Raw genomic sequence first — 18,677 nt, 5'->3', positions numbered from 1 at the left:
ATGTTATTTACATTTATAAAGAATAATAACTTTATGTTGGATTTTGTGTGCTTTTTATATTTTCTAATTATTGACAATAGCATTATTTTTAAAAGAAAAATGTAGTTTTTAAAATTGCCTATTTCAGCCATAACTATCTACCACAGAAATACAGGCAAGAAAAATCGTATTACCACATAGACAGGTATTACAATACATCTCTTTAGAATTTGTAAAGTGGCATATTCAGTGTGTGAGGCCAACTTGTTAGATATGGGAATTTTCAAACAGCCCTAAAATTACTTCATGTTCCTTCCATCGAAAGGAGGGATCTGTGTCCCCTACCCCTTGAATCTGTAACTGTTTGATCAATAGTTCATAGCAGAAATAATGTGTCAATTTCCAGATCCAGATCTTAAGAAATGGCTGCCTGCATGTCTGTCTTTTGAAACTCTCACTCTTGTGAGATAACCAGGTAGCCAGTGGAGTGGGCTAAAACGGGAGGAACTGGGGCCCTTTTAACCCACAGCCATGGCTGAGCTCCCAGCTGAAAGCCAGTGCCAAATGTCAGTCATGTGAGTGAAGCATCTTTAAAGTGAAGGCTCCACCCCCGAATGAAGTCACTCCATCAGACAAAACATGGAAAAGAGAGCTGTCCAGCTGAATTATGGCCAAATTGTTGATACAGAAACAAAATGAACAACTGCTATTGTCTCAAGTCACTAGATTTTGGTCTGGTTTGTTAAGCAGCAAAATATAACCAAAAGAGCAGAGTAGGATTTGAATCATGAATGGTCATTATAAAATAGCTTTCATATTACAGGAAAGCAATGCTACATTACATATGCTATAACCAATCAGAATAGAAGGGGGAAAATATAAAAAGCCTGATAAATGTCACCAGGCTAATATACATTTTGTCAATAAAGTTTTTAATACGTTGCACATAATGTTGAGAAAATAATTCCAATAGTATGAGGAACTATTTTATATTTTGAAGAATCTAAGTATGTAAGAAATCTGTTTAACTTTGGTGATATATATATTGGCTTTGTAGGATTTTACCTATGTGTTTAATGATGGATTAACCAATAGTATAAACCTACATAGGAAACACTACTTTAAAATTTAGAAATTTTTGTTGTAAAATAGAACAATATCCAGAATAATACTAATTCACTGTTAAGAGGAACTAAGCCTATATGACAAAATAAAGTTAAAAAACAGTAAAAATAAATAATAATAAGCTATAACTGTAACATACATTATTACCAAAAGTAAGGACTTGAGAAAGATTAAAAGTTACTTCAATAACAAAAGAAAACATGGATTAAATAAAAAAAAATGTTAACAAAGTCTTGATTGCTGTAGTCGAAATTCTTAAAACAATTATGTGTAATCCCTTTCCTTTAGAAAGTTGATAACTTGAAATGGACTTAGAGTTTATGGTGCAGAAAATATGTTATAATAAATATTTTAATAAAGTAAAGAATAATTTTACAACATAAAATATACCCACTTAATGTATTTCTTTTGAAAACACAGTTCTACAGAAAAATAACTGCTTTAGGATCAAATTTAACCATTTAGTGTATTTCTTTCATAAGGCACAGTTCTACAGGATAGAGTTAACTATTATTCATCCAAATATAAGACAGAGAATTGAATTAATTATACTACCTGTCCATAATCAACATTTATAAGATTTATTCAATAATGTAATTAGTGGAGTTGAATCACAAAATTAGAACAGGTTTAGTCCTTTTCACTTGCTATAAATCCATACTATAAAAGGCAACACTCACAAAAATGATCAAAATACCAAATACCTTTACAGAGGGAATTGTATTATTCTACCGCCTTCTTAAAATGAAAAAAACTGAGAGCCAGAATGATTAATTGATTTGTAGGAGAGTGAAGCTAGGCCTGGAACCCTGCCACCTGCTTTTGCCTCCTGTGTCTTTTCTCATACATTATTCTGCTTCAGCTGGCATGAGTGATTCGTATATGGCTATGAAACACACAATCATGTAGGATATTAAGAAAAGAGTGTAGCGAAACAATTTCGTCCATATAAAAGTCATCTAATTTGTACTGACAAACTAGAATTCTTCATTTCATCAAATTTATTGCCGAAGCATTTTTCTACACTATTCATTTTCTAGTATATGAATGTTTGTGTAATATAAAACATCCAAAAATTCATTAAATTCTTTCCAAAACACTTATTAAAAAATTTAGTTGTACCTTATTACTTTTATTATGTCTGCTAATGATTTTCATTATATTTTTCCATATGATAAATTGTGGAACAAGTTGAGAGTATTTTGGCTTTTTAAAAACTTTTTGCAATATCATGCTAGTTAGATTTAATCACTTAAAATACCTATTTAGATGGTAAAAGAAATCAGAGATGCATTTAATTTTAACAAACTGTTTCAACACTATATCTTAACTTACTATCTTTAAGATGACTATGAGAATAATACTTACCATGCATAAGTACAGTTGCTATTCAGAATAAATAAAATGTGTGGCTATATAGCTAAAACATTCGACACCATGCGTGATATAGTATATTGCATACTAATAAATGTTAGTTCTTATAATTATTTAGCTGTAGTCAAAAACATGGTAATATTATTAAGATAGCAAAACATAAAGTAAGATTTTAAAAAATAACCTACTTAAAACATTTATTTATTTATTAAAAGGAGACTTGCTATGGTTAATTCAACCTAATAACGTGGTCTTTTTGACATTAAAAAAAATACTTCACATTAATCCTTTTTAAATGGGAATATAATCAATATATTTTAAATGGCAAAATATTTATAAAACTAAAATTTAATGCCACTTACCATGAATATATGTGTTATACAAAACAAGTCCAATTCTTTAAGTACCTTAAACATTATTCATAAAATTATAAAAACTCATTTTAAGAAATTAAATATTAGTGAGGGTACAATGAATTTAATGAAATCCCATAAAATCAATTTTAAACAAAGAAAACATTTCAGTGTTATATGTACCTACCTGGAGTAGGCAAACAATCGACTATCCCAAAGATCATGATTCCCTCTAGGTCCAGAGTGAAAATAACAGGAATCTGTCCCATCAAACATATTCAATCCATCCTCTGAATTTTTTGAAGCATGGCTGTGTACCATATCTAAGAGGACTATAATACCCATCGAGTGAGCTGTGTCAACCAGTTCTTTTAGCTCTTCAGGAGTTCCATAACGGCTAAAGATAAAAAACACAGCAAAAACAAGATTGCATCATATTTAAAGCAAACAGCCAATCATTTACTATGAATCAATTGTTTTACCAGCATTGTACTACATACTTTAGATGTGCAATTGCAGTATAATACTTGATACAAGTCAAAGTTGCTTAATATTTGTTAGTGAACAAAGGTGGTAAAGAAGTAGGGAGCAAGGCATATGAATAATTAACAAGAGGAATGCTCAGAGAGGAAGAGCAGTGGGAACAGACATGAGCGAGAGGCATTTGAAGAACAGAAAATTGGCGAGTGTAGCTGACGTGGAATGATCAAGAAAAAGATGAGATCAATCAACCAAAGGACTTGTATGCATGAATATAAGCATAACCAATGGACACAGACACTAGAGGGGTGAGGGCATGTGCTGGGGGTGGGAGTGGCCGGGGGGAGGTCAATTGGAGGAAAAGGAGACATATGTACTACTATATGTAATACTTTAAATAATAAAGAATTTTTTTAAAAAAAGGGATGGCCAAGACTCAAATCACATGGGGTCTTATGCACCAATATAAGACATTTGGCTTTTATTCCGAAAGGAATCATTAGTGGGTTCTGTGCAAAAGAGTGACATGATCTAACTTTTATTTTTAATGGTCACTCTGGCCACTGTGCAGAAAGCAGCTCATGTGTAAGGAGGGAGGGAAGTCTATGGCGATGTAGGAGGATAAGAAAAAATAGAGTGACCAGTTAAAGACCTATTGAAATAATACAGGTAAGAGAAAAGCAACTTGGACCAGAGTGACAGCAGCTGAAGAAGCCAGGTGTGGGATACATTCGGAGTTATAGGTGCCTAGGTTTTATGACAGTCAGAGGAACAAAAAAGAAGAGTCAAGTACATTGCAAAAGTTTTTGGCTTGAACAACTAGAAGATGGTGATATCATTTTATTGAACTAGGGAAGATGGAAGGAGGAGGAGGTTGGAAAATCAGGAAATTAATTTGGGATATGTTAAGTATTAGATATGTATTAGATATCCCAATGTTAAATAGACACTGTTTGAAGTTCACAACAGAGGTCAGGGCTAGAGAGTTAAATTTGGGAGTTGGCATATAAAGTATACTTAAGCCATAAAAATGGATGGGACATAATGAGACCCCAAGGTGCTTCACATACATAGAGAAGAGCCGAGCACTGGGAGATCCAATCTTTACTGGTCAGAAAGAGCAAAGGATATAAGAAAGAAACAACAAGAAAGGTGGGGAAAACAATAGGGGGTAAAATATACTGAAAACCAAGGAAAGAAAAAAGTTCCAAGAAAGTGGGAGCAACCAACTGTGCCCAATGCTGTTGACAGTACAAGTAAGTAAGGGCTTATCTTTTAGACATGACAGTATGGAGGCCATTAGTACCCTTGACAAGAGAAATTTCAGTGAGGAGATGAAGAGGCTTCTTGAAATGAGTTTAAGCAAAAAGAGAAGTGGTGGGATTACAGGGAGTAAGTAAAGGTTACTTATTCAAGGAGAATTGCTCTAATGAAAAAGAACTAAGTTGAATATAGATGGGGTGTCTTCTATGTCTTAAATACTATCTACCTATTCCCACTTCACTCTTCCCCAAGTCAACTTTTCATCATGCTCTAGATCTCAGTTCTAACATCAGTTCATATCTAATATGAATATATTATCCTATCTAATAAAAGAGAAAAATGGTAATTGGCGTACGACGATACCCTTTTCATTGGCTAATCAGGGCTATATGCAAATTAACTGCCAACTATGATTGGCAGTTAACTGCCAACTATGATTGACAGTTAACTGCCAACTATGATTGGCAGTTAACTGCCAACAAGATGGCGGTTAATTTGCATATGTAGGCACAATGCAGGGAGGCGAAAGGGAAAGCAGGAAGAAGCCCCTTGCCACTGACAGTGATCGGGAACCCAGGGGGGAGCTAAGAGCTGGGGGGCAGGGCAAAGGCGGCCCTGGGGCCGCCTTTGCCCTGGCCCCCAGCCATGATCAGAGAATCAGGCGCCTTTGCCACCCTGGCCAGTGATAGCAGGAAGTAGGGGTGGAGCCAGCGATGGGAGCTGGGCACGGTCGAAGCTGGCAGTCCCAGGAGCTAGGGGTCCCTTGCCTGGGCCTAAAGCGGAGCCCACGATCGCGGGGCCGCTGCAGTTGCGGGTCCCCGCTGCCCGGGCCAGACGCCTCAGCCAGAGGCATTAGGCCTGAGCAGGGGCGGAGCCTGCAACCGCGGGGAGCTGGGGGTCCCCTGCCCGGGCCGGACGCCTCTGCCGGAAGCCTCAGGCCTGGTCAAGGGGCCGATCCGGTGATTGGTGATCGGAGGGTGATGAGGGTCAACTCCTCTGGCCGAGGCATCAGGCCTGGGTGGGGGGCGGAGCCGGGGATTAGGGGGATATGATGGTCCCCTTGCCCAGGCCTGAAGCCTGGGTCAGAGGCGTCAGGCTTGGGCGGGGGGTGGAGCAAGCGATCAGAGGGAGATGGGGGTCCCCTGCCCAGGCATGATTCCTGGGCCAGAGGCCTCAGGCCTGGGCGGGGGCCAGAGCCAGTGATCGGGGGGAGATGGGGGTCCCCTGTCCAAGCCTGACACCTCTGGCGGAGGCGTCAGGCCTGGGCAAGGGGCCGATCAGGCGATCGGAGGGTGATGGGGGTCTACGCCTCTTGCCGAGGCGTCAGGCCTGGGCAAGGGGCCGATCCTGCGATTGGAGGGTGATGGGGGTCAAAGCCTGAGGGCTCCCAGTATGTGAGAGGGGGCAGGCTGGGCTGAGGGACACTCCCCCCCCCACACACCCAGTGCACGAATTTCGTGCACCGGGCCCCTAGTAATATATAATATAATTATATATTATATTCATATAATATCTAATATAATATGATCAGACCTCTGATTCTATACTATTATAGTACCCTGTCGTTTTCGTATTTGCTTCTATTACAGGTATAAATCCTAATATGTAGGATTATTGGATACTGTCTATATGCCACCACAGTATAATCTCCAGGAGGCAGAGGCAATGTTAGACTTGTTCAACTTGTGGTCATTCATGTCAGCACCTCTTCAATGGTTATGTCTTTCTGCCCAGAGCCACATTCCCTAGATTTCAGCCTGGGAAGAAGGACAGTCCTTTTGTACATAGTATATGTCCTACCAATGGACTCCTCAGTCACCTTCCTACATGAGTCAATCTTTTTCCATAAAAGGATGTGAGCTCTGGCTATAATGGCTTCCATAAGACGTGATTTTCTGACTAAAGCTTGGGCTCCAAAATACATGAAAATTTCAACAGATAACTGGATATCCTTTATTAGAATCATTCATTAAAAACAACATTAAATCAAGGCCAATCTCTAAGGCTAGCTGAAACGAGTGTCTATGATATTAGTAAAAAACGCTAAGGTTCTGTTGACTCTGTTGACCCTAAAATAGTTTACAAAATGACATCATATAAAACGTAAAAATTCATTTTCTTTTATTTTTGCTTAGAAAAGAATGGATATAATGGGTCTTTCATTTTACCTTGAAGCTGCAAAGAAGCTTGTGATTTGGTAACCAAAACTGGCATAATAAGCATGCTCCATGATCGCCATCAATTGAATGCAGTTGTATCCTATATAAGCAAAGATCAGATAGAGATTAAAAGCCACATTAAAAAACAATACAAGATATATATATATATATATATATATATATATATATATATATATATATATACACACACATCCAGAATTCTTGTCTAAAGGCATTAAGTTTTACATATGATCATCTATATATATATAAGCCTAAGTGACTGTTTGACCATTCAACCATTCAACCAGTAGCTATGACTTGCACTGACTACCAGGGGGCAGATGCTCAACACACAGGCATGGAAACATGGAACAGACTGATGAATCTTAGAGGGAAGGTGGGAAGGGGTGGGTGGGAAGACATTAGACAAAGATCTTACATGCATACTAGAGGCCAGGTGCACTAATCCGTGCACGGGTCCCTCAGCCTGGACTGCGGGAATCAGGCCAAAACTGGCAGTCCAATATCCCCCGAGGGGTCCCAGATTGCAGAGGGCGCAAGCCAGGCCAAGAGTCCCCATAAATGACCTAATCATTTTGAAAAGTTCTACTACTTTAATATATTTTGCCTTTCTGACCTTCTAACACAAATTGAACAGTTAGTTCTTGAAAGTTATACATACTCTAACCAGCTATTTCAAATGTCTTCATTTTAACAAGTAACAAATTATATGCAAATATACTCTTAATTTGGATTTAGAATATTAAAGATGGCAATCAGCATATGCTAAACTTCAGCTGCACTTGTAATATTCATACTAAAGATTATGAATGCTAAATAAAAGTAACCAATTGCATGCCATATACTTTTTATTGTACCTTTTTCTTTATATTTCAGTTATTCTACCATGCAGCATAAGATATAGGAGCAAATCCATTTTTCCACAAGGTAATTTTTACAGTCAGCATTAATTCTACTTTGCACTATTTTATGTACCTATAAAATTACTTTGAAGTTGCTTGTTGCACACATGTGCACACACACGATTGCATGCACACACACAACCTTACTTTCTCTATATAAAAATGCTGTGTGCACTAAATGAAGTGACTCAAGGAGGCATAGGACCGCTGGAACCTTGGAACATGGGCTCACGCCCCACCTTTGCCTCTGGGATGGGAAACACAGAGACCCTTTGTGAAGAGCTGCAGGGGACACAGGGTGCAGAGTCCAAAGCAGCCCCATGGACATTATTGTCTTGGATGTTACTGTCTCAGAGTTTATCGAGTTGTTTCTGCAGAACTCACTAGTGACTTGGATGCAAACTTTGGGCCCATTCAGAAGTGGCAACTGGGACAAACTATGTACATGGATTAGGTCAGTGGTCGGCAAACCACGGTTTGAGAGCCATATGCGGCTCTTTGTCCCCTTGAGTGTGGCTCTTCCACAAAATACCACGTGCGGGAACGCACGTACAGTGCGATTGAAACTTCGTGGCCCATGTGCAAAAGTCGGTTTTCGGTCTGGGCGAGTCTACAGTGGGGCCTTGAATTACAAGTGTCCCGACTAATCAGTTTTTTGAGATACGAGCCATCTCTCGGCCGATTTTTTGCTTTGAGTTGCGAGCTAAAATTCGGGTTACGAACCAGCTTCAGATACCCCACCACTAGTTGGTGCAGTGAACGTCACAGTGAACACCACAACATCAGCCCAGCATCACGTGTCTCACTTGTTCACTGTTGATTTGACATACGAGCAATTTGAGTTACGAGCTCCGTCACGGAACGAATTAAACTTGTAAGTCAAGGCCCCACTGTATTTTGAAGAAGTGGCCTTAGAAGAAGTGGGGGGTGTCGGTAGGTTGGGTGACGGGAGACACGGCACAAGCGGTCCGCGGATACGCAGCGCGGGGGAGGTACATTGTTTTGAGGTACGTTCGCTGAGGTCGACCTCTTCCAACTCTTTCATCCACACTAGTCTATCTGAAACAAGTATACAAGACAAGTGTGGATGGGGGAGTTGGAAGGGGTTGACCTCAGTGAACGTACCTCAATCAGACTGAGGACGTTTTTAACAAAGGACAGCTTAGGAGTACCCTAATTAAGCTAATAACAATGTACCTACCTATATAGTTGAAGTTTAAAAAATTTGGCTCTCAAAAGAAATTTCAATCATTGTACTGTTAATATTTGGCTCTGTTGACTAATGAGTTGGCCGACCACTGGATTGGATAAATGGCATCTTTTTTAACCAAATCATGTTATAAATAGATCCCAGGCCTACAAATCAATGCATCACCAAGCAAGTCAATAATGATGTGAATCTTCGCATTCACAACTTGATCATCTTGATGAGAAACATTAAGCCCTACTATCAGGAAGTTCTCCAGCAACTAATGGTAACGAACTTGCCCAATGTTTTTATGACTGGCAAAGACACCCTGTCTGGGAAGAATATGGAGGAAATTAAGAAGGTGCTACTGCTGGTGCTGTACTATGCTGTCCAGATGAAGGAAAGAGGAGTGTATTGGAAGAATCAAACAGCTGTATATTGTGGCCCAACCTGGAACTGTGGTCTATATCCAAGAGTTTACCCGCAACCAGGAGAACATGTTTAACCTGCAGTGGTTGGAGGTCCCAGATGCGGCCCTGGAGGGACTGGAGGCCCTCTCAAGAAACATGGTGTTTCAGCTCAGGAGGCTCATAGATGAACAAAATGAACACATGGAGCTGATCATGGACCTCACCCAGTAGTGGGACTACCTCAAGGTGCAGCAGCCACCCAGTACCCTCAAGTCTTCCAGCTCCATGTCCACATCCAGCCCAACCATCAGCCTCTCTGGCAAGGACAAGCAGCACTTGGCCATGGAGCTGGCGGACAAGGCCAGGCTGCACCATGTCAGGCAGAAGACAGAGTGGCTTATGGATACCAGGAATGAGATAGATCAGCTGGTACTGGAGCTTCAGAAAGTCAAGCAGGAGAACATCAAGATGGCAGCTGATGCCCGATCTGCTTGTGCGTACTATGATGAGCTGGACTCCCTGAGGGAAAAGGCAAATGATATGGAGAGGCTAGAGATGGAGCTGCAGTGCTGCAGGGTAAAGCTGCATGATCTGGAATTCTATAAGGATCGCATAGAGGAGCTAAGAGAAGATAATATAATTTTAATGGAAATCAAGTCCATGCATAAGGAACAGCTGACTGGTGCTCATGATAAAGTTTAAGAGCTGGAGAAAGAGAATCTTCAGGTGAAAGCTAAGCTTCACAGCTTGGAATTGGACTGGGACACAGAAAAGAAACATATCGAGCATGGAGGAGAACTTGATCCTTGAGATTGTACAGAAGCAGAACATGAATGAGTCCGCCCACCTGGGCTGGGAGCTGGAGCAGCTGTCTAATAATGCAGACCTGTTAGATACCTCCAGGGAGGCGTTTGTGTTGGAGCTGAACGAATGTACCTCCAGCCACATCCTGAATCTGGAGAAGGAGAACCAGAGCCTACAGAGCACCATCCGAAGGCTGCAGGGTGTGTCTCTGGCCCTGGAGGAGAGCAGTTTCAAGTGTGGGGAGCTGGAGAAGCAGAACCAGCAGCTCAGCAAGATTGAAAAGTTGCAGGCCTGGCTAGAGAGAGAAAAGCAGAGCAACTAGAATATGGAGACCTTCAGTGAGGAGCTGATCGAAGAGAAAGAACAGCTGCAGAGTGACATGAAGACCCCAAAGGCTAACGAAGCCAAGTAGATCAAGGATCTTAAACAATAAAAAGATCATCTCAACCAAGCGGTGTGGTCACTGCGGGAGAAGTCACAGGTCAGTATTGAGGCCCACGTGAAAGACATCGAGAAGCAGAACAAAGTCCCCCGTCACACAGTGACGGAGACCATCAGCAAACTCAGCAAGCTGGAGGTCAAAGGACAGCAGCCACACCAGGACCTGGACCAGGTGAAGAAGAAGGTGGAGCAGGTGAAGGAGCTGGGTAAGGAGCTGCACCAGCTAGAGAAGAAGAACAAGAATCTGAACAAGAAGGTCACCTCCCTGCCAGCAGCCACCAAGAAGGTCGACGCCCTACAGCAAGCATGTCAAACACGCAGCCCACAGGCTGCATGGAGCCCACAACAAATATTTTTGCAGCCCAGCCAATATAACGGTATGTAAGAAACATTTTAATAAAAATTTTGTAACTTAATTTTTACAATATCCTGTTATACATAATTACTAATAACAAACTACAATATTCGCTAATGAGTGATTACTATAATCGTGTTGCATCCATCTCCCTTCCATGCCTTATGCGCAGGCGCACCATTCCTCTCCACTAATACTAGCAGAGAATATTTTAGCAGTCGATTGACACATCATTAGTCTTGTACTGACTTGTTTGGTGTGCACAACAGGAAATATTCAGCTTTCGGAGAACAAGAAAAATAGGTTTATTTGTGTTACGCTTATAAATTGGTGCCGTAATTCAGTGTCTGGTAAGTCAAAAAAAATATTAATTTATTAAAATGTTCTATTATTTTATGTTAAGGATTACTCATTTATTTCAGCACTTTGTATTCAGCATGTCTCTATAGAAATAAACCTACATTTCTATGAAAATTGAAGCTTTTGGTTTTTTGAGGCCCACATAAACTTAAACCTTGTTTATTTGGCCCATGTTAGCCTTTGAGTTTGACATGCTTGCCATACAGCGTGAGAGCCAGGGCCTGACACTGGAGATCCAGAGGCTGCAGAAGTCTCCGGACATCCTGCAGAATGTGTCAGTCCAGCCTGAGGGGCTGGAGCAGAAAAACAAGCGGCTGGATAAGGAAAACCTGAAGCTGTGCAGGATAGTGGTGACCATGAGCTTTACGGGTGATAAGATGGCTCAAATCAAGAGGGAGAACCAGGAGCTTGAGCGGGAGAAGGAGGAGCTGAGGGAAAAGGTGAAGCTGCTGAAGGCCATGAGCAAAAAGTAGAAGCACCTGGAGCTCAGCTACCAGAGCATGAGCACCGAGAGCCTGTAGCTGCAGCAGACCCTGGAAAGCATCAGCCAGAAGTCACAGGCTGTAGCGTGGGCTTGGAAAGCTAGAGGTGAAAAACCAGGCCCTGCAGCCAGACCTGGAGGCCCAGCAGCTCTCCAGTGAGCAGCTGGAGAGGTTCAAGAAAGCCCTGGAGCAGGAGGTGGCCTAGCTGGAGAAAGATAAGAAGCTGCTGGAGAAGGAGGTGAAGTGACTATGGGAGCAGGTGGAACTTAAGGACGCCATCTTAGATGACAGCACCACTAATCTACCTGCCACCCAGAAGAGCTGTGTTCTGGCAAAGGAGCTGGCCTACTGCAGGGACGCAGCCACCAAGCTGAAGGAGCTCAAGAAGGACAACTGGGACCTCACCAAGCAAGGCACCATGCACTCAAGGACGCTGAAACCCCTGAGAGAGGACCTGGTGCTGGAGAAGCTGAAGAGCCAGCAGCTGGAGAAGGTCGGCCTCCACAAGGAGCCGCTGCTGCAGGATGATATCAGCAGCAGCAACACAAAATACAAGATTTTGGAGGGCAGGAATGAATCAGCATTAAAATCAACACTAGCCATGAAAGAAGAGAAGATTGCGTTCTTAGAAGCGCAGATGGAAGAGAAAGCCAGCCTTAACCACCAGCTATATACAGAAGATGCTGCAGGTGCTGAAGATGTGTGAGCTCCTCAGGCAGAATCAGGAGGGAAGCACCTGAAGAACTCTCTGAAACACCCTACCGGACATTGGTCACTGCTCACCAGGGAAAGGAGAGCTGGGGGCGGAGCCACAAGGAAGCCACCATGGAGCTGCTCCTGGTGCAGGATGGGCCATCAAGCTGAAACAGAACAACGCAGCTCTGCAGGCTGAGACACAGCTGGTCAAGGATCAGCTGCAGCACTGGCAGACCCAGAACGTGGCCTTCAGCAGTCACAGCCTGACACTGCAGAAGCAGTGTGCTTTCCTGCAGGAGCACAACGCCACACTGCAGACCCGGACCGCCAAGCTGCAGGTAGGAAATTCCACTCTGAGCTCCCCAGAGCACCTCATTCTCCAGGCAGTACACTGCTACAGAACCAGCAGGCGAACAAAGAGAGCAAGCATGAGAAGCTGCAGGAACACCAGGAAAGCTGCCTGAAGTCACTTCATCAGAACCTGGAGCTGGAGCACAAAGCACTCGGGAGAGCTAGACAAGGTCAAGTTCCCACACCAGCAGTGAAGGGGGAATATGAGTTGCATGCCCACAACCAGGAGCTGAAAACCTCACTTGAACAACTTTCAGCTGAACTGAACTGCTGGCAGGCCCACATGGGCGAGCTGAAGGAATAACACCAGTGCATAGACATCTCGCTGACCAAGCTGCAACCACTGCAAGGTGCTCTCCTATCTCAAGGGGAACTTGGAGGAAGAAAATCACCTCATGAGCCAGATCCAGCTGTTGAACCAGCAGAACCAGATGCTTCTAAAGAAGAACATGGGGAGTAAGGAGCAGTACCATGAGGAGGAGAAGCAGTATGAAGACAAATTAAATGACTTACGGAGATAATAAGGAAAAACTGGAAGAAAAAAACATGGATCAGTACAAGTTCTATGATCCTGCTCAAAAAAGAAAACCCACTGGATTGGAGCCGAAAACATCAAACCAAAGAAAGAGATCTCCAGAGAACTACTGAAGTCAACCATAGACAGCCCTCCCTGGCCACAGGAGTCCTCAGACCCAGGCCTGCCCACTATTTCTCAGCCTCTTAAATTGCAGGCAGAGCCCCTCACGAGACACCCACAACGGGCCCATGGGAAAAGCAACCCAGTGCAAAAAAGAGTGTCTTTTTGAGAAGCAAAATCAAGGACAAAAACAAGTCTCCAACGGCCCACCTGGCTTCATCTAAACACCTGCAGTCTAGTCTTCCTCTGACATGCCATCCCCTCCTAAGGAGCCTCTCCCTTTTTCAGAAATTGGAGATTTCTGATCCTTTCCCTTTATGAGTGTCTTCATCATGTACCTTCCTTCATTTCTGAAATTCAAACAAAAAACAGTACCTAAATGCCGGATGATGCAGAGTGGACCCCTCCTTCTGACCACAATTCCAAGCCAAGCTTAAAGTAGCCAACATGGATTCTGATTTCAAAAGAAATGATGAGTTGTCACACCCTCTGGACCCACTCCAGAGCAGCACAGTTTTAGGAGAGCCTCAGGGCATCCAGGCACAGGTCCTTAGGCCAGGATGTCTGTTCTAAGTAAATCCCCTGGCCATGTGCTGCCCCCTCTCTTGTGCACCTGCAGGTTTAGGTCATGCCTGTATGTAATGCTGAACTGGTCAGTTGTCGCAATCCTTCCTAAAAGGTAAGGCCTATCAAGTGAGATTTTTTTTAAGATTTATTTTTGAGGAGAAACCAAGACAGCAGCATAGGTAAACACCGGAAATTGCTGCCTCCCACAACAAATTAAAAAATACAACTAAAAGACAAAACGGACATCATCCAGAACTACAGGAAGGCTGGCTGAGTGGAAATTCTACAACTAGAAGGAAAGAGAAAAGCACACTGATACTCAGAAGAGCTGCGGAAGTAAAGTGCAGAGGTACGGAGGCGCACGCAGCAAGGGCTGGCGACTGAGGACGCGGCTGTCTTTTTGAATCGGGAGGGAGTCACAAGCCTCCGAATGCTCTGAATTCTGGTTCCAGGAAGTCTCTGGGGACCCAGACTCGTGTGGGGAGAGACTGGATGGTCTGGCAGCGGGCAGAACTCGGAACTGGAGGGTGGCTTTCTCTCAGAGGTGCTTGCAGCAATTACCAGGACACTGAGACACGGGGCCCCTTAGGGCAGGGCTGAGGATAAGCCATAGCTGCTTGCTACACCCTGTTGATCCCCTGAGACCCCGCCCCACCCAAGCTGTGCACAGAGGCTTTTGCATATGAATGCCCTGGCCCTGTGCAATCTGAAAATTACCTAACGAACTGCAGCTGGGCCAGAGAGACCCAGAACTTCCAAGAGAAGGGCCCAAGGCCCCACAGCAGCTTGCATTGCTTCACAGCTGGGCCTCATTTGGGCACCTCCAAACCCCAAACAAGGAAGGGGAATCTGCAGTTCTCTTCGTAGCTCCTGCTGGGTAGCCTCAGGCAGGCGTTAAATTAGCACCTCCTCAGATCCAAGAGCCAGTGTACCCAGTGGTCAGAGTGGGACCATCCAGATTACAACTCCTCAGATCCATAAGAGACACACTCAAGGGGCAGACTCAGTGAGCACCAAAGCCCCACTGAAGCAAGTCTTTCCCCAGAAGGGTGTCTTCAGCACAGAAGTTCTCCCACTGTAGACACAGCTGATTCTCACAGCCAATTGGCCTGGAGGTCAATTCCTCCCAGTGATACCTACAACAATCAAGGCTTAACTACAACAAGACTGTGCACAAAGACCACAAGGGGGTGCACCAAAAGTGTCCACCTCAGGTAATTGGGGAGGCTGAGCCACTGGGCACTATAGGACACCTAGCACACAAAGCCACTCTACCAACACAGGGAAGCATAAAAAATGCAGAGACAAAGAAACAGGACACAAATGACAGAAATGGAGGAAAGCAAACTACTGGATATAGAGTTCAAATCCACACTTTTAAGGTTTTTCAAGAACTTTCTAGAAACCGCCAATAAATTTAGTAAGACCCTCAAAAAGTCTGGTGAGACCGCCGATAAATGTAGTGAGACCCTCAAGAAATCTAGTGAGGCCCTCGAGGTTATGAAAAAGGACCAACTAGCAATTAAGCATACACTGACTGAAATAAAGGATATTATGCAGAGTTCCAACAGCAGACTAGAGGATCGCAAGAATCAAGTCAAATATTTGAAATACGAAGAAGCAAAAAACACCCAACCGGAAAAGCAAAATGAAAAAAGAATCCAAAAATACAAAGATAGCGTAAGGAGCCTCTGGGACAACTTCAAGCTCACCAACATCCGAATTATAGGGGTGCCAGAAGAAGAGAGAGAGCAAGATATTGAAAACCTATTTGAAGAAATAATGACAGAAAACTTCCCCTACCTGGTGAAAGAAATAGACTTACAAGTCCAGGAAGTGCAGAGAACCCCAAACAAAAGGAATCCAAAGAGGACCACACCAGGACACATCATAATTAAAATGCCAAGAGCAAAAGACAAAGAGAGAATCTTAAAAGCAGCAAGAGAAAGGCAGTCAGTTACCTACAAGGGAGTACCCATACGACTGTCAGCTGATTTTTCAACAGAAACTTTGCAGGCCAGAGGGGAGTGGCAAGAAATATTCAAAGTGATGAATACCAAGAACCTACAACCAAGATTACTTTATCCAGCAAAGCTATCATTCAGAATTGAAGGTCAGATAAAGAGCTTCACAGATAAGGAAAAGCTAAAGGAGTTCATCACCACCAAACCAGCATTATATGAAATGTTGAAAGGTATCCTTTAAGAAGAGGAAGAAGAAGAAGGTAAAGATACAAATTATGAACAACAAATACACATCTATCAACAAGTGAATCTAAAAATCAAGTGAATAAATAATCTGATGAACAGAATAAACTGGTGATTATAATAGAATCAGGGGCATAGAAAGGGAGTGGACTGACTATTCTTGGGGGGGAAAGGGGTGTAGGGGATGCGGGAAGAGACTGAACAATAATCGTGTACCTGTGGATGAGGACAATGGCGGGGGGTGAGGGCGGAGGGCGGGGGGGGGGGAACTGGGTGGAGGGGAGCTATGGGGGGAAAAAAGAGGAACAACTGTAATAATCTGAATAAAGATTTAATTTAAAAAAATCAATAAACTTCTAAATAACCCAGGAAAAAAAAAGATTTATTTTTAAGCAACTAAATTTAAAATTGCTGGCTCTGCAGATGTGTCCTATGCTTTGAGGGATTTATTACACCACTCAAGCATCTACACTAATAAAAGAGAAAAATGGTAATTGGCGTACGACGCTACCCTTTTCATTGGCTAATCAGGGCTATATGCAAATTAACTGCCAACTAAGATTGGCAGTTAACCGCCAACTTAGATTGGCAGTTAACTGCCAACAGGATGGCGGTTAATTTGCATATGTAGGCACAATGCAGGGAGGCAAAAGGGAAAGCAGGAAGAAGCCCCCTGCCACTGACAGTGATCGGAAACCCAGGGGGGAGCTATGAGCTGGGGGGCAGGGCAAAGGCGGCCATGATCGGAGAATCAGGTGCCTTTCCCCCCCTGGCCAGTGATAGCAGGAAGTAGGGGTGGAGCCAGCGATGGGAGCTGGGCATGGTCGAAGCTGGCAGTCCCAGGAGCTAGGGGTCCCTTGCCTGGGCCTAAAGCGAAGCCCACGATCGCGGGGCTGCTGCAGCTGCGGGTCCCCGCTGCCCGGGCCGGACGCCTAGGCCAGAGGCGTCAGGCCTGGGCAGGGGCGGAGCCTGCAACCGCGGGGAGCTGGGGGTCCCCTGCCCAGGCCTGACACCTCTGCCGGAGGCCTCAGGCCTGGTCAAGGGGCTGATCCGGTGATTGGTGATCGGAGGGTGATGAGGGTCAACTCCTCTGGCCGAGGCATCAGGCCTGGGCAGGGGGCTGGGGGTCCCCTGCCCAGGCCTGATGCCTGGGCCAGAGGCATCAGGCCTGGGTGGGGGGGCGGAGCTGGGGATTGGGGGGATATGATGGTCCCCTTGCCCAGGCCTGAGCAAGCAATCAGAGGAAGATAGGGTTCCCCTGCCCAGGCATGATTCCTGGGCCAGAGGCCTCAGGCCTGGGCGGGGGCCAGAGCCAGTGATCGGGGGGAGATGGGGGTCCCCTGTCCAAGCCTGACACCTCTGGCGGAGGCGTCAGGCCTGGGCAAGGGGCCGATCAGGCGATCGGAGGGTGATGGGGGTCTACGCCTCTGGCCGAGGCATCAGGCCTGGGCAAGGTGCAGAGCCAGCAATCGGAGGGGTCTGGGGGTCCCCTGCCCAGGCCTGATGCCTGGGTCAGAGGGCAGAACCAGTGATGGGGGGAAATGAGGGTCCCCTGCCCAGGCCTGACACCTCTGTCTGAGGCGTCAGGCCTGGGCAAGGGGCCAATCCTGCGATTGGAGGGTGATGGGGGTCAACGCCTGAGGGCTTCCAGTATGTGAGAGAGGGCAGGCTGGGCTGAGGGACACTCCCCCCACATACACACATGAAATTCGTGCACTGGGCCCCTAGTTTAGTATAATTGCATTGATGTTGTCAAGCCCGGATTCAGCCTAGAGTGGTGTTTTATGACCGTGTTGAGTTTCTCTGACTTCTTGGTTGCTGATGTGAGAGCAGCAGTGGACCAACAGAACATCAGCACACAGTCACGGCCGGGGGTGGGAACGCTGGTCCACAGAGGCCTTTAGCTACTGCAGTGTTTTCTGTCTTCAGCAATCCTTATACTAACTAGCTCCACGATTTTTTGGCATATCTTTATCACCTGTGTGATTACTTACATGTTTTCCCTTTAACTCAGTGGTTCTCAACCTTGGCTGCACATTAGAATCACCTGGGAATCTTTAAAATCCTGATTTCTGGGTCTCATCCTCTGGAAATTCTGTTTCTTTGTTATGGGGTGGGGCCACAACATTACTAACAAAGAAACAATTTCTGGAGGATGAGGCCCAGAAATTAGGATTTTAAAAAGATTCCCAGGTGATTCTAATGTGTAGCCAAGGTTGAGAACCTCTACTTTAACTGACTCACCATTTCCACTTAAGTTTATTTGAAAAGGAAAGATTAGTATCAGTCCTTTAAACAGAAAAAGTGTATCACCATAAAAACAAGGTAACCATAAAAATATATATGTAACTATGACACTGTTCAAAAAAAAAAATTGGCACTGCCTTTATAAAAAAAATATTTTTTCTCTGATTATTTGCTTATAATAAAAATACATTAATAAATACTTTTAAATGTTATGTTACATCATAAAATGACAGAACACCTCAAATGCAACAGCTCTAATATAATATCTATTAAAT

The 18,677-nt window shown here is 44.0% G+C and overlaps 1 protein-coding gene and 1 pseudogene across 1 annotated transcript in view; one reads left to right on the top strand and one right to left on the bottom strand.

The window, feature by feature from the left end:
• Positions 1–18,677, bottom strand: part of GBE1 (1,4-alpha-glucan branching enzyme 1) — a 358,778-nt gene that overhangs the window by 163,442 nt on the left and 176,659 nt on the right. The window contains exons 6-7 of the mRNA XM_059688080.1: positions 6,743–6,833; positions 3,019–3,228 (exon numbers count right to left, since the gene is read on the bottom strand). Coding sequence (XP_059544063.1) covers positions 3,019–3,228; positions 6,743–6,833 — 301 coding nt within the window. The remainder of the gene's footprint in view (positions 1–3,018; positions 3,229–6,742; positions 6,834–18,677) is intronic.
• Positions 7,977–13,550, top strand: LOC132231861 (protein Daple-like; annotated as a pseudogene).

Source organism: Myotis daubentonii, chromosome 3 (genome assembly GCF_963259705.1).
Source record: "Myotis daubentonii chromosome 3, mMyoDau2.1, whole genome shotgun sequence".
In the NCBI taxonomy this organism is placed as follows: domain Eukaryota; kingdom Metazoa; phylum Chordata; class Mammalia; order Chiroptera; family Vespertilionidae; genus Myotis; species Myotis daubentonii.
Note: the sequence above shows the minus strand (reverse complement) of the source record. Positions and strands in the feature narration are given on the sequence as shown.